Source organism: Mytilus trossulus, chromosome 6 (genome assembly GCF_036588685.1).
Source record: "Mytilus trossulus isolate FHL-02 chromosome 6, PNRI_Mtr1.1.1.hap1, whole genome shotgun sequence".
Classification (NCBI taxonomy): Eukaryota; Metazoa; Mollusca; class Bivalvia; order Mytilida; family Mytilidae; genus Mytilus; species Mytilus trossulus.
In genome coordinates, this window is record NC_086378.1 from 38,671,499 (window position 1) to 38,697,289 (window position 25,791).

Genomic DNA, 25,791 nt, shown 5'->3' on the forward strand with positions numbered 1-25,791 from the left:
ACAGACACGCATAATATCCGGATCGTCAATGGATAAGTATATAAATGTTTTTATTCAAGTTATCGTCGTGAAATTATCTCCTTTTTTTTAAAACTTTTTTTCATAATAAAGTGAGTGTCTTTCAAGATAATTCGATGGATTAATTTCTCATAAAGATAAAGAGTTATTATTTTTTTCTAAACCTATCTTCTTTATCATTGCACTCCCCTATCCATTTTTGGCCCCACATTTTGAATGTAAACAATGGCGGCAAATTTGTCGGGAGTTTTGATTGAAAATACACGTGAATGTGTAAAACAGAGTAAAATTCTTGTTGTAGGGGCAGGTGGAATTGGGTGTGAATTATTGAAAAATCTTGTTTTGACAGGATTTAATGACATCACTGTCGTAAGTTCCTATTTATTAACCCCCCTTTTTACATCCTGGAGAGTCATTGTCTATAACCGTTTGAATGCAGCTTTGATACAAATATTTGCTTCAATGAGGGTTGTAATCAGCTGGTAAATAGGTGTACCTTCATAATAAAAACTGGTTAAATATCTTGCCAAACAATAAAAAGCCGATAGATTTTGAGAAATCACTTTTAAATCGGTCTCACTGATTAGCAACAAGAATAATTTTAGTGACAAGAAGCGTCAAGAAGCAACAAGAAGAATTATTTTAGCGACAAGAAGCGACAAGAAACTATTTAACGACAAGAAAACATTTTTTTTTTAATTAAAATTACTTATACCCAATAAATATTAAAAGAATATGCAAAAGAAAATTATTTTAGCAACAAGAAAGTTAATATTTACAGAAACAAATTGAAACATTTATTTACCAAATATTTTATCATTTATCATGTATAACAGCCAGTATTGCCTGTACCCCGTTGTATTATGAGATTACTTTTCCTTGTGTTTTAGAACGTAGTATTTATCTTATAATTATAATTTGTTTTTAAAAAAACTCTTTTTGTACAATATATATTAAGATCGAAAAATGAATTATTTGTGCATCATTGTCCTGAAAATACAGACACAAATTGTGAAATACAAAGAACTGAAATCAGACAAGAGGAAAATAAAATTATTTTCTTTTGTGTATTGCCTCATTAAACGATATTTATCATGTTTATGTATATTGATTGAAAATTAAAGGAAATTAATGACGATCTTGAGTTTTCAACAACTTTTCTTGTTGCTAAATTCTTATTCTTGTCGCTTCTTGTCGCTTATTAGTGAGACCCCTTTTAAATAATTCTTTCCTAAGTAACGGTAAAGAAAAATTATTGAGACCTTTGAGGAATCACTGTCATGACTGTAAGGATATTTTGGTGAATCATCATAGACCAAGGTGAAAATATGACTCTCAGACAGTTTGATATCTTCTCACTGTAACAAGTCCATACTAAGATTAATAAGACAGGATCTGCTATTTTTTAAAATATTTTTCATCATATCCAGAAGACTAGTTGCTACATTTGTATTTGAGTTATAATTATCAGTTACTGTCACCTGCTTTTTTACTCAATACTGAGATGACAGTAGCTTAAGAAAAAAATCTACTGATATCTTCAGTCAAACACTTTTACCTCATTTGTAAAAATTACAATTCAATTGGTCTAATAAGTCATAGAATGGAAAATGATGAATTTTCTATTAACATGTATCTTAAATAATTATGGTTATTGAATGAATCCAGGTCCAAAAACAGGCTCACGCCCATTCACATTCACCCTCTTTCTCTTTTACACCCTACATGCTTCTCACTCAAAGTCTGTTTGCGCCCAATTTAATAGTTTTGTGTTAAAATTTTGTTAGTTAAATTGGTGTGTTTATTGCGATGAATATTTTGTTCAATTTTTATTTATTTTGTTTCTTAAAAAAGTGACATTCTAACAACCTTTTTTTTTGTGTTAAATAAATTTTAATCATGTTTTGGTTATAAACATTTCTTCATGGTTTCAAAATTAAGTGAGATTCTGATAGAACAACACTGATAATTAACTCATGTGCTATGCGCATTCGGTATTTTATGTGTTCAGTGCTTCGTTGAATATTTTTCTCTTTTTGAATTCTTCTATTAGTTATTCTATAAATCATATTTTGGTAAGTATAATGCTACAATTTTTATGCCCCCACTATAGCCAATCCGAGTGAGGGGACATTAAGTTCACCCTAAGTCTTGTTCATCTGTACGTCCCGAAATGGTTTCCGTTCTCTAACTGGAGTTTGCCTCAACCTAATGTAATGAAACTTATACACAATGCTTATTACCTCACAACACAGATCAAATTCCAAAGTTATGCTCCTTACAAATAGAAAAAAGGAATCTAATATCGATATCTGTTCTAAAAATATCAATGGTGTAATTGTTGAAATTTTTTTTTAAATCGGAGTTATCCTCCTTTGTCCATAATTAACTATAGATATCTACAACTATGGACAAAGGAAGATAACTCCAATTTAAAAAATAATTTTAACAATTTCAGCGACAATGCTTTATACATACAATGCAATGTTCACTGAAAAAATTAAAACATTCTTTACCCATCATTGCTTACAAGCACTTTGATTAATGTTCTTCAGTTTTGTCTCTATATAACCTTATACCGTACACAGGGTAATTTTTCGCGAATGTAAAATTTCAATATTTTCATTGGAAAAGGTAAATGAAATATTTTGGCGATTATTAATTTAGCGAATTTCAAAATATTTATCAATACTTTTGCATGTACACTTTTAAATTGGTGAAATCTATTTTGGCGATTTTGTTCTACCTGCGAAAATAGGTGAAAATTTACACCCTGCATAAATAACCCGCTATACAGTAGGATATTTTGTTTCTGTTCTAGAACTTAAGTTTGTCTCAACTAAATTTAATGAAATGAATATATAAAGCTTATTACCCCTTAACTCAGTTTAAGTTCAAATTTTGGAAGCATCACTTTTACAGTTCTTGATTTGTGCCTTTATTATGTTATATTCTAGAGTGGGCATCGTCTGTGTCCCTATAACTTATAACACTATCCTCTTAAAAATTTGTTCATTTATATAGTGCTTGTGTTTTATTAATCTTTTTTTTTACAGATTGATCTAGACACAATTGATGTTAGTAATCTTAATAGACAGTTCCTGTTTCGCAAAGAACATGTGGGCAAGTCAAAGGCAAAAGTAAGCCAATATTTTAAAATAAATTAAAATAAAAAGAATGTTTTAAATTGTTCCAGACTCCAGGTTAATATCAAAATTTTAAGATCTAATTTTTTTTAAGTTAGCAAATTATTATATGTTACTACATGTATATAAATATCATGTATTGTTATACAGCATTAACCAGGTTGAGCTGTTGTTACTTAAAGTACATGTATCTGTTAATGTTGATTAAATATTATCTAATTCACTAAGTACCTTCATTACTTGTTTAGAGTGGAAGAAATTTTTCTTAACTGTGAATATATAAGGATTGAAGACATTGAATACATGTACATTATAGGTGAATGTACATGTAGCAGAAATAATCAGTAGATTCATAATAAGAGTCAAAATTACTGACCTTCAAAAAATATTTATATGATGTTAGTAAACTCCAGCCAGCCCATCATTATCCACTCACCACTCACCTACACATGCAAGTGCACATTGGACATTGCTTTATTGAGACTGTAATTGTGGTTAGGGTTTGAAACTCAATTTATTATACTCCTGCTTTAAAAAAGGGGGATATACTGTTTTACCTCTGTCTGTCCTTCCGTCAGTCAGTCCGTCCGTCCCATGAATACTTTTCGTCGCATTTTTCTCAGGAACTACAATACAAGGATTTCTGAAATTTGGTTTCAGGGTTTATCTAAGTCAGCTATACAGTGTGATGCGTTTTCTAATTGATCACTTGACAACTTCCTGTTTATCGAACACTTGTATGATATTACACACGATAGCCAAGTTGAAAATTTTCGTCACATTTTTCTCAGGAACTACAATACAAGGATTTCTGAAATTTGGTTTCAGGATTTATATAAGTCAGCTATACCATGTGATGCGTTTTCAGATTCATCACTCGACAACTTCCTGTTTACCGAATACTTGTATATTTTTACACTATTAATATTATCCACTTGCGGCGGGGTATCATCAGTGAGCAGTAGCTCGCAGTTTCACTTGTTCATTTTGCTTTAATTTTAAACTAGATATATATGTTAGAACTAACTACATGTATTAGCATAGAGAACACTGAATATATGCAAAAGAGACACCAACCTGACCAAAGAGTAGAAAACTTCTCTGGTTAATATTAAATTAAATGATTTTTTTTTTTACATAAATTTGTTTCTCCAGTTGAGAAAAATGATGAGAGTAGTTACATTCTGTGGTTCATGTTCTATTGTGTGTTACAATTTCCAACATTTATTACATTCAATTATGTTCTAATTACATTCAATTATGTTCTAATTATAGGTTGCAATGGAAAGTACATTAAAGTTTAATCCTAATGTAAAGATACAGGCATTCCATGACAGTATCATGAGGTAACCAGATTATAAAATATCTTTCTTGTTGTGTGTAGCTCTGTTTGTTAATTAGAAGTTAAAATTTAGGTATTTTATTTGTTCAGCTTCTGTTATTTTGATTTACTTTATATTTGTTTAAGAACTTTGATTACATAGCAAAATTCAGGCAACACCTTCATATACAAATGTGGTTTAATTTCTAAAAATATGACTCATTACACTTAGAAGCAAAATTATTCATTGATCATTCTTGAAAATTATAATGCTTACAAGTCACCCATTTGAAATCTCTTGGTCACTTGTGTACATATGGATATATCAATACTAATGTTACTTACTAGATGAATAAAATTGCACATAATTATGAGATAAAATAAAATAAATATAATCCTTGTTACAGTGACTTGACTGTTAGTGTTGCTATCCGACTATTGCAACTCATTCAAAATTCTGACCAAATTGCAATTTGTTTTATAAAATCAAACTGTTCAACTGGTCAAAATTGTGAACAAACTGTTCAGTCAAAATGTGAAAGTGCAAGGTAATATAATAAAATATACTTACTATCCTATGAGACTTTCACTCCACTTAAATGTTGTTGTGACAAAATCAGTTTGTTAAGATATATATTATAGTTATTACCATGCAAGAGGTGAAATGTAATTTTGAATTGCTATAAAAATGCTATGCTTTCATATAATTTTTCTTTTGAAAGGTCTACTATATTCATAAGAATCAGACATCTTTTGAATTAAAACATCAGATATTCATTAAAATATCTGTGAAATAACAATACTTTATTGATAAGTTTCCAAGGGGAGATAACCTAAAACGTTAATCTTTTGAATAAAGACTTATTGAAAGTAAAAATGATTATCTTCCCATGGAAACTTCCTACAAACATATTGTAATTTCACACATATTTTACTGAACATGAAATGTTTTAATTCACATAATAAATATATGATTCTTGTGAATATAGAAGACTTTCCGAAAGACAAACTATATGAAAACTTAGTTTGGACATTTTTATAGCAATTCAAAATTACATTTCACCTTTAGCATGAAAATGACTATAAAATATCTAAACAAACTGATAGACTAAATTTTCACATCAACAGTAATGTGGAGTTAAAGTCTTATAGGATAGTAAGTATATTCTTATTTTATCACCTTGTACTTTCACAACTTGACTGAATTTTTACAGCAGTTTGTTCAAATTTCTGACCAGTTGAACAGTTTGGTTTTATAAAACAAATTGCAACTTGGTCAGAATTTAGAATAAGTTGCAATAGGTGGAAAGCAACACTAACAGTCAAGCCACAGTAACATTGAATTGGTATTTATTCTCTCTTGTTTTTGTTTATTCAGACACAATAACTAAAGAATTACATTTCTTTTTAGTACAGAGTATGGCTTAAACTTCTTTAAACAGTTTAGTGCAGTAATGAATGCCTTAGACAATAGAGGTTTGTAATTGTTTTGCATATTTTACTGGTACATGCATCATGTGGGTAGCTGCTATTCTTACACGTCTGTATAGTTGTTTTCATGAAGGTTTCTAGTGGTAATATTGTAGAAATGCTGAAAGTAGATCATAAATGTAAGTTCATTTCCAAATTGGACAACACCCCATTGGCCATCCTGTACCAATTCAACTGGCTTCGCTTGGAGGGAGGTACTGCTTCCAATTGCGTTGCTAATAGGGTGAAGTGTATGATCGCTGCAATTTTGGGAATTGTGAATCTTGGTAGATTCATTCATAAAAATTTACTTTGCTTATAAAGTGTCCTTGGATCAAGCTTTTCTTTATAAATATGTTTTGTGGTTTATGTGGTTCATTTTGTTTCTGGTTCCTTCCTCTTATCTATAAGTAAAATGCCTGGTATTTCGAGTTATTTTGACTTTGGTACTTATGTATGGTATGTTAATCTTCAGTGATGGACTGCTTCTTATTTGTATGTTTCTGTGGTTGCTTCTGTTTCCAAATCTCTCCTTCTTTTTACCTCGTATCTGGTAATTTACAGGAATTGATTGAGAACTTTTTAAATGGTCCTGTTTTTCTTCCATGCTGTTGTTAGTTAGACGAAAGGCACTCAAAATTTAATGACTTCCAGGTTCGTTTATCTTTCAAATAGTCCTGCCATTAAAAAAAAATCCCTGTTTAAAAGTTTGAATATGAAACAGTTATAAACCATTCATGTAAACCTTAGAATAGGAATTCCTCCAGGTTCTCTTCTTTTTAAAAAAAAAATTGGTAGAATGAATTTAAATGTCTAAAATTTTTGCCAACTACCAAAAAATAGATGGGGATACAGAAATGCTTATATTTGTTTGACCATCAATCTAGATTGTCTGACTTTTCAAGTGCTATCATGCAAATAATTTATCTACATAAACATGATATTAATAAAACTATGTCAGACTATCAGGACCTAATATACATTCTTTCTCAATGTTCCTCAGGTATGTTAATAATTTGAAAAATCACAACTATAAGTGCTCTGGGTACATTTATCCTTCTAGTATATGCATTTCCTAGTTAATGGTATACCTTGGCTATTATTTTCAATATTTATTTCAGCTGCTAGAAATCATGTTAATCGTATGTGTTTATCAGCTGATGTTCCCCTAATAGAGAGTGGTACAGCTGGATATCTTGGACAAGTTCAAGTAATTAAAAAGGTAAGATAATGGTAAAAATAATAGCAGAAATTAAAAAAAATTTGGGGTGAGAACATTCTATTATCAAGTTATATACAGTTTTTATTCTGTCCTAGTGTTTGTTTCATTGACCTACTAAGTTTTATAACTTAGTTCAGATTCTATGACACCTTCATCATATAATCAGGTATAAGGAAGTAAAGTTTGACGATGCATCAGATACTGTGTGACTCACAAATAAACTTGGGACATTATAACTGCACATCAGATACTAAGTTTAAACCAGTGATTGGTTTTAGTAAGAGATAAATCAATTAGATGATGACTTATATTTTATTACCAATCTTTAATTCAGATCGTATGCTAGATATAGGGGCTTAGATTTTCAGTGGCTACATAGTTATCTCCATTGTGTATCATGAATTTGTCACAATGTCCCTTACTTAATTATGCCTTGCCTATGATAGAAGAGGGAAATTATGTATTTTGGTTAATGTAGGTTACTCCTAAAAAATGGGGTCACATTAAATTTTAACTAAGTACATATTTTTATTGTGATGTAAACATTTATAAATTGTATGGCAAATTAAGGTTTTGACTAATGGATTAGGGACTTATTATGTTAGTGCTGTGATTTACCAAAATATTTTAACCTTAAAATTTACTTATTTCTTACTTTTGCATTTCTATATATTAACATATGTCATTAATAAATAAATACAGTTTCATCTCAATAGAAAAAGTGCTGAATACTAATACTTGATATTTGCAATTTACTGTTATATGTTTCATTGTATTTAACAGGGTTTAACAGAATGTTATGAATGTCAACCAAAACCTACACAGAAAACTTTTCCAGGATGTACGATACGTAATACTCCATCAGAACTGGTGCATTGTGTTGTTTGGGCCAAACATTTATTCAAGTATGTACCATAAGTGTGAACAACATTCCCTCTCTTGTGTGGCCATTCTCAGTGTAAAAATTATCAAGAAGACTGCAACCTAGTAATTCAAAAGAGTTACATCACATTGGATGTTTATAAATTTAACACAAGAAATTCTGAAGACAAGCATCTTCAATCAAATGCAGACGTCAAAAAGTAATTTTATGAAACTCATACACAATTCTAAAAATCACAACACACAAACAGAGACTGAATTTAGGTTTTAATTCATTTATCATTTTATAGTAATTAACCTTTTTAACTTTGAAAATAGCAAAGCTTAAGCAGGGGCATTGGTGTCCTTTGACACTTTCTTTTTAAATTGTAATTCTTTACCATTTCTAAGATAACATGTTTTATATATTTTCTAGTCAGTTATTTGGAGAAGATGATCCAGATCAGGATGTATCACCAGACACAGAAGATCCGGAGCTTGCTGGTTTGTAGCATTATTGGAAAATACAATAGTTTATATATTATAGAATGAATTATTTAGTGCATCATTTCATTTGCCATGGCAAAATATGTTTCTCATTTCCATGAACTTGCTCTTGATTTTGAATATTCTCTATAGTTACTGTTCAGGGCTCACACAACTTCAGAATCAAAGGGGGCAGTGACTTCTCTTTTTAAAACTGAGAGAAAGAGGTGTTGTTGTTTTTTTCAAAAGGGAGAAGTGGTAAGATTTGAAAGAGACATGCTCGTTTGGTGGCGGCACTGCAATGTTTGGTTTTTACTATAATACAAAGAGCTATAAGTATAGATTTCGCTTTTGACAGTCGGACAAATCAAAGTTAGTTCAGGAAAGCGACTTTGTCGCCCAAGTCGCAATGTAGCTTGATATCTGACTGTTATGGAATTTGCTTCAATGCAAATACAGTATATCGGTAAACTGTTTACATTTTTTGGAAAAAAGATCACATATTCGTTTGGTTCAATACAAATATTACTAGGTCCCTTTGAAATCTCGGTCATGGCCGATGTATAGAAAAATTGAAGATGCTTTACAAAATTGAAAATGGGAAGAAAAGGAAAAAACATTATTATTACTTAACACAAGATGTCCATGTTCTATTTGACATTACAGTATCCATGGGGTCTAACAAATTCATCTTCAGTAATCACTATCTTGTTAATACTGAGGTTGTTAGTTTATGGATAGAAAGTTCTACTTAGATCTTAATTGACTATGATTTCCAGTTGATGTAGAAGATGGTAGTTATTTTTAGGCAAAAAGGCTTGCTCCACCAGTTAAACTGGCTGCCACAAAATTACCAAGATTCCTTAAAGTGCTGTTAAACACCTATAATCAATCAATCTTTAATCTGTTGATTATATTACTGTTTTTGATTTTTTTCTTTAGTGGACTGTGATTTTTCTTTTTAAATTGTTCCATTGCATAAGTTTCTCCTACAGGTGATGCTGGTAAAAGTGCAATGGAGAAAGAAGCATCAGAGACTGCTGTTGGTGGTATAGAAAGAAAATCAACGAGAACATGGGCCACAGGGACTGCTTATAATCCTCACAAACTATTCAATAAGGTTAGTCAAGGATAAAATATATAGAGAGAAAATCCACTAGAACATGGGCCACAGGGACTGCTTATAATCCTCACAAACTATTCAATAAGGTTAGTCAAGGATAAACTATATAGAAAGAAAATCCACTAGAACATGGGCCACAGGGACTGCGTATAATCCTCACAAACTATTCAATAAGGTAAGTCAAGGATAAAATATATAGAAAGAAAATCCACTAGAACATGGGCCACAGGGACTGCGTATAATCCTCACAAATTATTTAAAAAGGTTAGTCAAGGATAAAATATATAGAGAGAAAATCCACTAGAACATGGGCCACAGGGACTGCTTATAATCCTCACAAACTATTTAATAAGGTTAGTCAAGGATAAATTATATAGAGAGAAAATCTACAAGAACATGGGCCACAGGGACTGCTTATAATCCTCACAAACTATTCAATAAGGTTAGTCAAGGATAACATATATAGAGAGAAAATCTACGAGAACATGGGCCACAGGGACTGCTTATAATCCTCACAAACTATTCAATAAGGTTAGTAAAGGATAAAATATATAGAGAGAAAATCCACTAGAACATGGGCCACAGGGACTGCTTATAATCCTCACAAACTATTCAATAAGGTTAGTCAAGGATAAAATATATAGAGAGAAAATCCACTAGAACATGGGCCACAGGGACTGCTTATAATCCTCACAAACTATTCAATAAGGTTAGTCAAGGATAAAATATATAGAAAGAAAATCAACGAGAACATGGGCCACAGGGACAGCTTATGATCCTCACAAAGTAGTCAATAAGGTTAGTCAAGGATAAAATATATAGAAAGAAAATCTACGAGAACATGGGCCACAGGGACAGCTTATGATCCTCACAAAGTAGTCAATAAGGTTAGTCAAGAATAAAATATATAGAAAGAAAATCCACTAGAACATGGGCCACAGGGACAGCCTATAATCCTCTCAAATAGTCATTAAGGTTGGTAAGGATAAACTTTAAAATTTTCTCAAACATACTCAGAGAGAAATAGATAAGGTTTCATCTACTCAAATTAAAAACAGATTATCTACTTTATATAAAAATACCACTATACAAAAATAATATGAATGAAATCCACTCTTAAATTTGTTCTAATAATTTAGAGATTGCATATATCAAGAATCTTAAAAAAATTTGTTCAAATAATTTAGGGATTGCATATATCAAAAATCGTAAAATTTGTTCAAATAATTTAGGGATTGCATATATCAAAAATCTTAAAATTTGTTCAAATAATTTAAGGATTGCATATATCAAGAATCTTAACAATAATTTTCTGTCATTTATATTTTTCAGTTTTTTAAAGATGATATAAAATATTTATTATCAATGGAAAATTTATGGAAGAAAAGACGACCCCCAACTCCACTTGAGTATTCTGATTTACCAAAAGGTTTGTTTATATTCTTAACTGTTTGTATACTTTCACCTCACCTGTTAATGAAAATTGATTTGTAAGTGATATCTTCAATTATTTACAGAATATAGCTCATCTGTTAGTGGGCATTAATCTGTCAGCTTTATAACTTACAAGTTGATGAAAGTTGATCTGTAAGATTTATAACTTACAAGTTGATGAAAGTTGATCTGTAAGATTTATAACTTACAAATAAGTTAAATAAGATCTGTAAGATTTATAACTTACAAGTTGATGAAAGTTGATCTGAAAGAATTATAACTTACAAGTTAGTAAAAGTTGATCTTTAAGATTTGTAGCTTACAATATAATGTTAGTGGATATGTAAGATTTAAAAAAAAACTTTAGAAAAATCTTGATATGGATTATGACAAAATACTATGAAGAAAGGATACACCTTTTAAAAATACCAATACATTATGTGTGTTGATCACTACAGCTACTGGCAAACAACAAAATCTCAGGTTTAGAAGCAGACCTAACCAGATGCTTTGCAAGGTGCAGCTTTATACGACCCCAGAGGTTGAACCTCCCCCTTTCCCTTATTCCAAAAATGATCTCAATTCAAATTTCTAATGGAGTTTGCAACAATAACTACATCATAAAATAGTGAGAGATAAAATGTCATACAGTCATGGTCAAAATTAATATTCATTAATAGTAACTTTAAAAAAAAAAAGGGGGGAATGTGTCCAAAGGGACACAGATTATGCCCTCGCTAGCATATAACGTTATAAAGGGACATAACTCAAGAACTGTAAAAGTGAAGCTGCCAAAAATTGAACTTAAACTGAATTTAGAGGTAATAAGCATCATATACTCAATTCATTAAATTAAGTTGAGACAAACTTAAGTTAAGAGAACAGAAACTAAAAAAGTCTTCAATTTTTCCATTTGTGAAGGAGCAGAACCCTAGCATGGTGTAATCACTGAATGGTAAAGACTGCTTAAATTTTTCAGTTGGTAGTAAAGTGAATATTGCATTGTATATTGTATATAGTATTTATTTAAGTTGATTCAACTACTATTCTGGACAACGAAAGATAACTCCAATTTTCAAAGAAGATTTCATAAAGCATTGGTTTTAGGTGATTCAACAACCATTCTGGACAAAGAAAGATATCTCCAATTTATTGTCTTGAAACTACAAAAATGCTTGTGTTTGGCCCTTTTGGGACTGTTTTCCCCGTAACCCTCAAAACATATCCAAACCTTCTACTTATGGTCCTAAACATTGTGGTACAATTTCAATTGAAATACTTATACACAACTTTTTGTACTGACACTAGGGAAATGCTTGTTTTAGGCCCCTTTATAAGTGTTCTAATGATATTATTTTTTATTGCAGATAAAAAATCAGAAGCAGGTATGAGAGATCAGAGAGTTTGGTCTATACAGGAATGTTCTGATGTTTTTTCCACATGCTTATCTAAACTAAGAGACCAAGTACATCAGCAGGGAGATGGTGTACTGGTATGGGATAAGGTATGTATCTAAATACAGGGTGACCAGTCTAAATGGAATCCCATGTTAACCAGAAGCCTGTCTAAACTGAACTCTTAAGAAAAGACAACATTGGATATTTTTAAGCACTTTAGCATGAGCAAGTTAAGCACATGAATATTTTTCGTTGCATCTTTCTCAGGAACTACATTACAAGGATTTCTGAAAGTTTGGTTGAAGGGTTTATATGAGTCAGCTATACGGTTTGATGTGTTTTCAGATTAATCACTAAACAACTTCCTGCTTACCTTATACATAAAGCTGGTTGGGGGGATCATTAGTGAGCAGTTGCTTACAGATTTTATTGTTAATTCATGTTATAGATTGTATTAATCAATACAAAGGGCCTCTCCAGTCACGCTTCAGTGATTCCCTATATAAGCAACCAAATTTTTTCCAAAAAAGGGGGGTTCCTAAATCCGCCTCTGCTGACAATATTAAGTTGAATAATTTAATGTGTTAGAAGTTGATAATCACTTAAATCGCTGATGTACCTAGATATCAGAATTTCTTCATGAAATAGAACAAAAGTCTTTGTATTTGCGTATAAATTGTGAAATACAAAAAATTTTAAGAAAATTAATGGCCGAGAAATTCTATGATGAGAATGCTTTCAAGAGTATCTTTTCTTTTGTTGTCGAGTATATTTCAAATGATTAAACTTTTATGTTATATTATTTTTTTCAGGATGATGAAATTGCTATGGATTTTGTAACAAGTACAGCTAATATCAGAGCATATATCTTTGGAATTGCTTTAAAATCTAGATTTGATATAAAATGTAAGTTTTACTTTTTAAAAGCAACTGAACATACAGATACCTACAAAGTTTTGTGTTAATGCCTAAAGTGTTATGCCAGCATAGTTAATGAGAGTTGACAGTTTGTGCAGGATGTATCAAATACATATCTTTCCCATTGAAATGTAGACATTGAATGGTTGAAAGGGTGCCACACCAAAAAGAAAGATTGCAACAACTGTCTCCTAGCTTCCTTTGTTATTATCCTGAATATGCACAAAATATTTACCATGAAATGTTAATAAACAACAAACAACAATTATTCAACTATCAACCAATCATATTTAATATTAAAATGTGTTGACAGTTGGTATTAATTTTGCTTTGTTTTGCAATAGTTGATATCCAAGTACATTTTTATATGTGAAATAAAATGCAGTTCTACAACTTGTAGCTTTTTATTCAGGGATTTTGATATTTAAGTTATATGACTTGCACTTGACATGAATCATTCAGAAAACTCCACTTTCTAAGAGAAAATTTTAGGAAATTCAAAAATTTCTATCCTTAAAAAGCCAAATTAACATGATTTTTTTAAAATGATTTCAGCTACAGCTGGTAATATAATTCCTGCAATAGCTACAACGAATGCTATTATAGCTGCCCTGATTGTAATGGAGGGAATTAAAGTTCTACATGGAGATTTTGATAAGTGTAAACAGGTATGAATTACATTTTAGTGGGGTTAGAACAGGAAAAAACATGTTTTTTTTTATTATTCATAATTATAAATGATACACAAGTTTCAATGAAAACTCATCTCTTGGCAGCTTTGGACATGCATCAGTCAGAAAATTCCACTTTCAAACCATTCAGTGATGAAATGATGCTTGTGTATTAGGAATAAGTTTTCATAACAAATAGTAGGAATACCTGTAAAGTTAACTTAAGCAAAATTAAATATCTATGTAAATAAACATTAAGTGAGTTGTTTTAAAAAGGTGGCATTATTTCTTTTACAGATATATCTAAACAGACAGGCCAATCCACGAAAGAAATTACTGGTACCTTGTGCTTTAGATAAACCTAATCCTAAATGTTATGTGTGTTCATCCAAACCTGAGGTCACAGTTGTATTAAATACAGAGAAGTTTACAGTTAAACAATTAGAAGATAAGGTAAACAATAAACTTGACAGAGTAAAGCAGGTCTATTTAGATAACATATGTTGATCCTTACAAAATTATGTTCTTTTTTGTTTCTTTTGTTGTTGTCAAATCTAATTTGCAATATACTAAACATAGAACATTGACATGAGAATAATTGAAATATATTTTGAAATTAAAGGAACTCATAGTAAATAAGAACTTAACTTTATGTTTAGGTTTCATTTTTATTTTTTCTGTACTTTTAAGTACTTATTCCTTCATGGAAGTCTTCCTTTCCTGTTACTAGTGATTACTTTTTGACATTAAATTATTGTCTTCAGTCATATTATAACTCCCATAAGTATTCTTTTGTGTTTGATTGAATAAAAATTATGTTTGTTAATTATTTAGGTATTAAAAGTGGGTCTAGGCATGGTGGCACCTGATGTAGAAATTGATGATGGAAAAGGTGAGAATTTTGTGCAGAAAACCCTATAAAAACATCTGAGTGATTATAGATATAAGAAGATGTGTTACGAATGCCAATGAGACATGAGTGATTATAGATATAAGAAGATGTGTTATGAGTGCCAATGAGACATGAGTGATTATAGATATAAGAAGATGTATTATGAGTGCCAATGAGACATGAGTGATTATAGATATAAGAAGATGTGTTATGAGTGCCAATGCAACATAGTGATTATAGATATAAGAAGATGTGTTATGAGTGCCAATGAGACATCAGTGATTATAGATATAAGAAGATGTGTTATGAGTGCCAATGAGACATCAGTGATTATAGATATAAGAAGATGTGTTATGAGTGCCAATGAGACATGAGTGATTATAGATATAAGAAGATATGTTATGAGTGCCAATGAGACAACAGTGATTATAGATATAAGAAGATGTGTTATGAGTGCCAATGAGACATCAGTGATTATAGATATAAGAAGATGTGTTATGAGTGCCAATGCGACATGAGTGATTATAGATATAAGAAGATTTGTTATGAGTGCCAATGAGACATGAGTGATTATAGATATAAGAAGATGTGTTATGAATGCCAATGAGACATGAGTGATTATAGATATAAGAAGATGTGTTATGAGTGCCAATGCAACATAGTGATTATAGATATAAGAAGATGTGTTATGAGTGCCAATGAGACATGAGTGATTATAGATATAAGAAGATGTGTTATGAGTGCCAATGCGACATGAGTGATTATAGATATAAGAAGATGTTTTATATGAATACCAATGAAACATGAGTGATTATAGATATAAGAAGATGTGTTATGAGTGCCAATGCGACATAGTGATTATAGATATAAGAAGATGTGTTATGAGTGCCAATGAGACATGAGTAATTATAGATATAAGAAGATGTGTTATGAGTGCCAATGCGACATGAGTGATTATAGATATAAGAAGATGTGTTATGAGTGCCAATGCAACATGAGTGATTATAGATATAAGAAGATGTGTTATGAGTGCCAATGCGACATGAGTGATTATAGATATAAGAAGATGTGTTATATGAATGCCAATGAGACATGAGTTATTATAGATATAAGAAGATGTTTTATGAGTGCCAATGAGACAGCTCTTTGTCCAAGTAATAATTTGTAAAAGTAAACCATTATAGGTCAAATCAGGTCAACACAGAGCCTTGGCTTACACCAAACAGCAAGCTATAAAGGCCTCCAAAAATCACTAGTGTAAAACCATTCAAACGGGAAAATATTATGAACCATATCAACAAACAGCAACCACTGAACATCTGAACTATACTTGTATTTTTATTCCCCACCTATGATAGTAGAGGGACATTATGTTTTCTGGTCTGTAGGTCCATTTGTCTGTCTGACCGTCCATCCGTCTGTGCGTCTGTTCGCCAGGATTCAGGTCAAAGTTTTTTGTCAAGGTAGTTTTTGAAAGTTGGAGTCCAATCAACTTCAAAATTAGTACACATGTTCCCCATTATATGATCTTTCTATTTTTAATGCCAAATTAAAGTTTTGACCCCAATTTCACGGTCCACTGAACATAGAAAATGATATTGCGAAGTTCAGGTTAAATATGTTTGGTCAAGGTAGTTTTTGATGAAGTTAAAGTCCAATCTGACAACTTGAAACTAAGTACACATGTTCCCTATGATATGATCTTTCTAATTTAAATGCCAAATTATAATTTTTTTATTTCCATTTCATAGTCCACTGAACATGAAATGATAGTGCCAGTGGGGCATCCGTGTACTATGGACCCATTCTTATTAATATTATAATTGATTGAAGATAAAGAAGAATTTCAATACCCTGAAATATGATATATTAGTGAAATAAGTATTAAGCAACTGAAAAAGGTCACAACATTGATAAAGACACTAGTTTTGACAATATTTCTTACTGAAGTTTCTGAAATTGATGGCACTCGTGATTTGTAACCACCGTCTTTCTCTACTTTTTAACAAATTAAGCTTAGTGATTGTGTCATACATGAGCATGTGTATGGAAAAAGTATTTTTTGTTGATTTGATTCCCAATAGTTAAATGAAATTGGTTAATAAATGTTTCAATAATTTCTTGTCATATGGCCAGTATATATTTAAAAATAGTGACTTTCAAACAGAAAATTGGCTGTAAATATGCAAAAAGCATCTTGATTTTCATATAAATCAACTTTGAAGACTATAACATTCTTCAGTTATCTAAAAATTGATTTTATTGATCTTAACCTTCATATTCTGCATGATTTTTTATTTTTTAGGGACAATCTTAATATCAAGTGAAGAGGGAGAAACAGAAGGTAATTAAGTAAACAGTATGGAAAAGAGAGATTGTACATATATATATGTCTAAAGTGATATTGTTGACTTTTTTCAAAACTACCTCTACCCTTTTTTATTGGGAAAATATGCGCAATTTTTATCAAATTGGGAAATTTAGAATAAACCATGAATTTGACCGAAACTTCTATGTACAGACGTTTTTTGTTGGCAATGATACATGGATAGACCCTCAAATCTGCACACATAGTAATTTTAGGCATGAAAAATGTATAAATGTGTGTCAATTCATGCACAATTACTACTAAGACTGCTCTGTTTCGGAAAAAAGTTGTCTTTTTGGGAATAATTTAAAGCCATGTTTTTTTTCAAAATTGGGATTCTTCTCCAGGGAAAAAAGCCTTTAATCTCCACTATTTTAAGGCAAACAATGTCACTGGTCTATTAGAATGTTCAAGTATCTTTCTGATTCATGGTTGTAATATAAAAACAAAGGATATGGGTATCCATCCATGACACAAAATCAGTACATCCACAGCCAAAAAAAAAATCACATCCAAAAAACAAAGAATTTCTGTTCTTATCTCAAATTCACAATGAGGCCATTAACACAGAACAAAATAACTCTCACCTTAGAATAGCCTTTTAGACTCCTGAAATTTATAACATAACAGGCTATTATTTGAACTTGGAATTATTTTTAATTATGGAATTTGCATAATTTCTTGTGTTTAAAATTTTTGATAAGTTCCATGTTTATTTTGTATTATAATCGTTGAGCTGTTAATAACACTTTCCATACAATGTATTTTGGTTAGATAGTGTTGTGCGTGGCAGCACAGAACATTTCAGTACAGAATAAACATGGAATTTATTAAAAATTTCTATAACAAGAAATCAAGCAAATTCCATAATTAAAAATAATTCCAAGTTCAAATAATAGCCTGTTACATGTTCTTTTAATTCTTTATAGAGAATGCAGAGAAACATTTGAGTAATTTCAAAATCACCAGTGGTACTATACTTAAATGTGATGATTTCCTTCAGAATTATAATCTAAATGTCATCATAGCTCACAAGTAAGTTGTTATTGTTAAAGTGAAAGTTAGTTTGGAAATAATTATCACACTTTTTTTTGCTATAGATAGGAATGATTTTATATATGGTCTGCGGCTTGAGAGTGATGTGTTGTAGCATTTAAGGAGGCTCGCGGGTATAAGATTTTCAGAAAAAAAAATTAAACATTTATTTTTCATTACAAATTTTATAAATTATCTTTTGTAGTTATTACTTTGTCATATGGTTAAAAAACATTCCAAAAAAATCAATTCGTGTTGGCCCAGGTTACTTAAAACGTCGATATCATTGAAAAAGCTCCAAATTATCTCCCTTTGGAGCAAAAATGCCTTTTTTTGGCATTAAAATTGAAATATCTTTTTAAACTCATTGGTGACCTATATTTTTTACTGCTGTTTTCAAATAAGCTGAAACTAAATAATTGTAAAATTCAAGCTATTTCTGTAATTTAGTTCTTTTTTATTTCGATATTACCTCTTTTTCTCCTTTTAGTTCAACAAAAAAAAAGGACACTAACAAAAATGTATGCTTCTTTCGAAGGCAGATTGTGAGCGTAAATGAATGGTGACCCCATTTTTTTATTTCATTTTTCTATTAAGTATAAGATAAAGTTCATTTATAGAAAAATATAGCGAAATCTTATATTTAATTAAAAATTTGATTTAGACTGATGAGCCCCCTTAAGTAATTTTTTAAACTACAGTGCAGCTCCTTCCTGTTTGCAAATAGTGTAAAACATAAGAAGTTGTTATTATTGTGTTAGATTTTATAGACATTTTTTTTTTTAATCTTCCCCAAACAGATACCAGTGGATACTTCCTTGTTCTTTGGGAAGCCACTTGTTTTTTTCTATATTTTATTTAAGGAGTATTTGTACCTACATTTATATGTGAATTATAATTTGTTGTTAATATGGAGGAACTTTGTTCTTGTAGAGATAAATTAGAGGAGGAGAAAGAATTTGTTATTGTAGGAGATTTATCTGAACTGAAGGCCACAGCAGAAACACCTAATGGAGTTAATGGTGGACAGGAGGAAAATAAACAGGAGGAGGGTTGGTATTTGTGGGGCTTCAGTAGGGTACCCTTCTTAGATCACAATGTCACTTTTATGCAAATAAACAAAAAGAAATAGGATTCAGTTATTTAGATCAGCTTGTCTCAAAAACTGGCTAACTATCAAGATTTTATGAATGTATCTCCTTTTGAACATTTATGTGCAATGTACTTGTTTATGTAAACATTTTTTTTCATTTAAAGTATTGATATTGGTTCAATTTGGTATTATTTGTAAAATATGTGCCAAATTGCTATAAAGTATGAAATTTAATGGATTTTCTGTTGCATACTTGACCCTTGGTACACCTATTCCTAACTTGATAGTGGTTTGTTTCATTGGATGATTTGTTTTCCTCATTTTTAAAATTGATTAGGTTGATGTAAAGTTTTATATTGTCATATGAAGTTATATGCATATGTGCTGCTGGAATGGGTCCCTTTTTAGCTCACCTGGCCCAGAGGGCCAAGTAAGCTTTTCTCATCACTTGGCGTCCATCCTCTTTGTCCGTCGTTGTTAACTTTTACAAAAATCTTCTCCTCTGAAACCATTGGGCCAAATTAAACTAAACTTGGCCACAATCATCATTGGGGTATCTAGTTTAAAAAAAAATGTGTCTGGTGACCTGGCCAACCAGCCAAGATGGCGGCCATGGCTAAAAATAGAACATAGGGGTAAAATGCAGTTTTTGGATTATAACTCAAAAACCAAAGCATTTAGAGCAAATCTGACATTGAGTAAAATTATTTATCAGGCCAAGATCTATCTGCCCTGAAACTACCAGATGAACCGGACAACCAGTTGTTAGGTTGCTGCCCTTGAAATGGTCATTTTAAGGAAATTTTGCTGTTTTTAGTTATTATCTTGAATATTATCATATATAGAACTAAACTGTCAACAGCAATAATGTACAGCAAAGTAAAACCTAAAAATAAGCCAAACATGATCAAAATGGTCAATTGACCCCCTAAGGAGTTATTGTCCTTTATAGTCAACTTTTAACATTTCCCACTGAAAATACTGGGCCAAGTTCATTATAGATAGGGATAATTGTAAGCAGCAAGAATGTTCAGTAAAGTAAGATGTACAAACACATCACCATCACCAAAACACAATTTTGTCATGAATACATCTGCCTCCTTTGTTTAATATTCACATAGACCAAGGTGAGCAACACAGGCTTTTTAGAGCCTCTAGTTTGATACATCAATTATATCAATGGGGTGCAGTATTACCGAGGAAATATATCAATAGGTAGTAATTGACTAATTGTGATATATCAATGGGTCATAATTTTTCAGTTTGTTGTGCAATTTCCCAAATGCTTTGACATAAAAATTAAATATATAAATGGGTTATGATTTTTATTGTGAAATATATGCAAAGGTAGGGATTTCACAATTTTTCCATATATGAATGGGGGTGTTTTTTTAAATCCCAGCTGCACAACTGTACCCAAAATCCCATGTTGAGAACTCCCTGTGAGTACACACCCCTGTGCTAAAATATCAATATATTGTATGTCAGCTGATCTGTAACTTCATGATTTGTTTAAACTATTCCTGGCAATTACAACATGCTTATGCAGAAAATATTTTCCACTAGATTAAAGGCAAGTACCAATCTGATTCAGATTGGTGTGTGTTGGTGTGTGGAAAGACTGCATGGTCTGCATTTGTCTGACTAAATTTATCTGACCTTGACCTCTTTCAATGTTCAGTTTTTAGTAACTAGATCAGTTTTCTCAGATACTGTAAGCGATAGGGTTACCTATATTCGATGTATAATATGAAATTCGATTGTGATAAGTAAAGCTGACAATGCATTTTAGAATGTGCAATTTTGATTTAATATATATCATATTTATATTAATTTTCAGAAGATGATGACCTAATGGTGGTTGAAGATCCAGTTGAAGAACCAGTAGTAGAACAACGAAAGAGAAAAGCTGATGATACAGATACAGATATAGAAGAGAATAAGGCTAAGCGTATGAAGTTGACAAGTATACCAGAAGAATCTGAAGATGATGTTGTAATTTTATGACATTTCTGCAAGGAATAATTAACTGTCACTAATGTGTCATATTTGTATCTGGATGTAAATACCTGCCAGCAAAACAACTTCAGATTTGTTGAAAATGACATTGTTATTATGAAAATATCTTTGAAAGATTATGCAGTTGTGATTGTGAAAGCAAGCAGTATTCATGTTAAATATGAAATTTTGTTGTTGTTCCATTGAAAACAATGTTGGATGAACAGTGAGAACAGAAAAATAAAATGTTCAACATTTATATTAGCTATCATTTATCAGTTCAAACATAACATTTTTCTTCCAGTGTTTTGTCCCTTCTTTTACTTACATGAATTTGAGCAGTTGAAAGTTCATTTAAAGCTTGTCAGTAGCTTTAGTTATAGATTATTGCCATCACTTAGAATTTATAGTCTGTCATCTTTACTCTCAAATCGTAGTTTCATCTTTGACATAAATTAATTAAAGTAAAATTTGTTTGTAAGACTGTCTGTCCGGCCATCTTCTTGTTTTAATATAATCTCTTAAATTTTTAAATAGATAACCTAAACCTAAATACATTGGTCATTCATTAAGATGGGGACGTCATTGTGACAAATTCATAAAACGAACGTCGATAAGGGAAGCCAAATATTGGAAGCTGATTTGAGAATAACAATAAGTTAATTTTTTGTAATCTTTTACAAAAATCTTCTCCTTTGAAACTGCTGGGCCAAATAAACCAAATTTGGCCTCAATCATCCTTAAGGTATCTAGTTTAAGAAATGAATCTGATGACCTTGCCCATAACATGGGGGTCATATGCAGTTTTTATACGACCGCAAAAATTAAAAAAAAATTGGTCATATATTGGAATCACAAAGGGATTATATAATATTATTTAATATTTTTGGATAGACTTAGGTTTAATTCAACGTTTTGATTAGCTATAAGATATTTTAGCACTTTTTTTTTGGTTTGATTTGCATAATATTTTTGAAAATAATGAAAAGACATTTGTCAAATTTGTATCTGTTGCATCAAAGGTGGTACATATTTAGCTCTTGTTAAAACTAGTATTCCTTGACATGGTGGTATGGAAATAAATGGAATTATGCTCCTGATAAAACAAGAGTGCACAGGCTGAAATGTCTCACCTTCTTTACTAATCATTGATATTATGTTGATAGTCCTAAATATAAAGCTTTACTACAACTATCACATAAACTTAACAAGATCTAAGAAAATGAGGTCAAGGTCATATAAACCAAAAGAGAAATACTTTTACTCCTTACAATCATGCAATACACTGAATATAAATGACATATTGCTTATAGTTTCTAAGAAACAAATTTAACCAAGAAAACTAAACATTTACCAATAAATAAACCATGAAAATGAAGTCAAGGTCAAATGAACCATGCTAGGCAGACATGTACAGCTTACAATTCTTCCATACAACAAATATAGTTGACCTATTGCTTAAAGAAAAACAGACCAAAACACCAAAATTAACACTGGGCAAAGAACCATGAAAATGAGGTCAAAGTTCGATAAAACCTGCCAGACTGACATGTACATCATAAAATACTTCCATACACCAAATATAGTTTACCTATTGCATATAGTATTCGAAAAATAGACCGAAACTCAAAAACTTAACTTTGACCATTAATCCATGAAAATGAGGACAGATGGTCAGACGAAACCTGCCAGTTGGACATGTACACCTTACAGTGCTTCCATACACCGAAAATACTAGACCTATTGCTTATACTATCTGAGATATGGACTTGATCACCAAAAAACCTTTTCTACTGATCCATGAAACGAGGTTGAGGTCAAGTGAAAACTGTCTGATGGATATGAGCACCTTACAGATTGAAATAAACAATTAATTTCCCCATAGGCGACAATGGTAGCCTTTTTTGAGATACAGACTTTAGAAAGTTGATTTTCTTAACGAAACCTTGCTAGAATCAAAGAAAAGTTATTAGGACAGTATTTTTTGGTCTAAAAAATATAGGGTCGCGTTGCTTTTCTTAGCGTATTTTGTAGTTGTCTCCCATGCCTATCAATTTTGCCCTTAAAAATACGGGTCTTGTCCTAGCGTTGAAAAGTCATCTCAGTGCCTTTAGGGCTGCGGAATAATTTTTATTTTGCCTTTTATATAAAGCAGAGTGCACGAAGTCTCTAAAAATAAAAAAAAACGGGAGCACATATCGACCAATCAGGATTCGCCATACTCTTAATTCTGAATACCATGTTATGCTCATAAAATGGCTGCGCCCATAAAATCTAATGGTGTATTGTAACCTATACGGTATTTAATACTTTCTTGTATCGTGCAATTCATAGTGCGTTAGATGCACAAATATGTATGCCACAAATAAATCATCTTCAAACCGTTCTGGCTTTACTCTCTGAATTTTCAGAATTTTTTATCGGAGGTGACCCCAGTCGAAAAATGTGAAGAAAAAAAATCAGTTTTTTTTAGTAAATGCGGTTCTGTTAAAAAGGGACTGAAGATAATGCCCATTTTCTCCAATGATTCTTTATTTATCATCAAGTACTGATAATATTGATAACAAAACCAATCCAATATATAACTACTACGGTGAATTTTGAACAACAGTTTTAAATGAAACCGTTTTCGTAAAAAAGTACATTTTTGAAACAGACTATAGCATTTCCAAATATGCAATATGTGTTAATATTTGTGTTTTAACATGGACAACTGTTTGTTAACTACAAAATGGCATGCTTATTTTATTCTTTTAGTTTGATATTCGTGTGAACATTTCAATGTTCGAAGGAGATCATTTCCGTACATTTTCGCTGAATTTGGTAATTTTGTTAACAGCACTTTGGACGAGACTGTTATGTTTAAAAATCGATTTATATTCACAAACTTTAGACGTGTACTTGCTCTATTCAAACAAATCAGCAGAACTTCAGAAAATAACATATTCGTTCCACAGTAAGTCAAAAGTCGAGCCCACCCTTGTTTCTAAGGTAAAATGCAATACCAATATGAAACAGACTATAGCTTAAAAACTAGATAATCAATATTTCATTTGTCACCAAAAAATACCGTTTCACATCAAATGTCAAGTAAAATTACTGTGTTTGACACTTTTGAGCACTATTATAAAGAAATGTCGATGCTGTATAGATTGAAATAAACAATTAATTTCCCCATAGGCGACAATGGTAGCCTTTTTCGAGATACAGACTTTAGAAAGTTGATTTTCTTAACGAAACCTTGCTAGAATCAAAGAAAAGTTATTAGGACAGTATTTTTTGGTCTAAAAAATATAGGGTCGCGTTGCTTTTCTTAGCGTATTTTGTACTTGTCTCCCATGCCTATCAATTTTGCCCTTAAAAATACGGGTCTTGTCCTAGCGTTGCCTTTAGGGCTACGGAATAATTTTTATTTTGCCTTTTGTATAAAGCAGAGTGCACAAAGTCTCTAAAAATAAAAAATAACGGGAGCACATATCGACCAATCAGGATTCGCCATACTCTTAATTCTGAATACCATGTTATGCTCATAAAATGGCTGCGCCCATAAAATCTAATGGTGTATTGTAACCTACAAGGTACACCCATACCAAATATAGATATCCAATACTCATAATAAAAGAGAAATTAACATTACAAAAAATCTTAACTTCTTTTCAAGTAGTCACTGAACCTTGAAAATGAGGGCAAGGACAATGGACATATGACAGATTGAAACTTGGTAACATGAGGCATCTATATACAAAGTATGAAGCATCCAGGTCTTCCATCTTCTTAAATATTAAGCTTTTAAGAAGTAAGGTAACGCTGCAGCTGTAGTTAATAGCCGCTACTTCTCCCGGATCATTATCCCTATGTAGAGTTTTATGCAACAAAAGTGGCAGTGTCGACAAAAATGTATCGGATCTTTCTTAGAAAACCAGCATTATACAATTACTGGGACAATGGTACTGCTTCTGAATGTTTGGTCTCTGAATATATCACCAGCCAAGTAATTAACCTTGCTGTGATGACTGATTATTGATATCATTTTCTGTTAATTACCGTTGACAAAATGCTGAATAACTTGAAACACGAAGGCTTTTCTCCCAAAGCCATATATGACATTGGTTGGATTTGACAAAATGTTTTGAAATTCCTGTGTTTAATGCTCTTTAAATTCGTTTTTGTTCAGGCATTCTGACAGTAATTTGATTTGAGTGTAGTAACATGACTTATTTTTGGTATTTGCTGTTTATTTATTGTCTACTGGGTAATTTAATTATGTTAATTTAATCAACATGCTTTTGTACCCTCAGGCATAGATGATAATAGATGGCCCAAGCTAGATTTGACCAA

At 31.2% G+C, this 25,791-nt stretch overlaps 1 protein-coding gene across 2 annotated transcripts; it reads left to right on the forward strand.

The window, feature by feature from the left end:
* Positions 1-208: 208 nt before the first annotated feature.
* Positions 209-21,712, forward strand: LOC134721312 (SUMO-activating enzyme subunit 2-like). 2 transcript variants are annotated; one of them, XM_063584210.1, is made up of 18 exons: positions 209-387; positions 3,075-3,158; positions 4,440-4,510; positions 5,897-5,961; positions 7,077-7,177; positions 7,961-8,082; positions 8,475-8,542; positions 9,520-9,644; positions 10,980-11,076; positions 12,449-12,585; positions 13,291-13,384; positions 13,952-14,064; positions 14,365-14,520; positions 14,902-14,959; positions 17,265-17,303; positions 18,257-18,362; positions 19,296-19,414; positions 21,296-21,712. In XM_063584210.1, exons 1-18 carry the CDS (start codon positions 244-246, stop codon positions 21,460-21,462), a joined length of 1,866 nt encoding a protein of 621 aa, XP_063440280.1. In that variant the 5' UTR covers positions 209-243; the 3' UTR covers positions 21,463-21,712. The 2 variants fall into 2 exon arrangements, with proteins under 2 accessions (XP_063440280.1, XP_063440281.1); XM_063584211.1 differs by having other exon boundaries at positions 21,299-21,712.
* Positions 21,713-25,791: the final 4,079 nt, after the last annotated feature.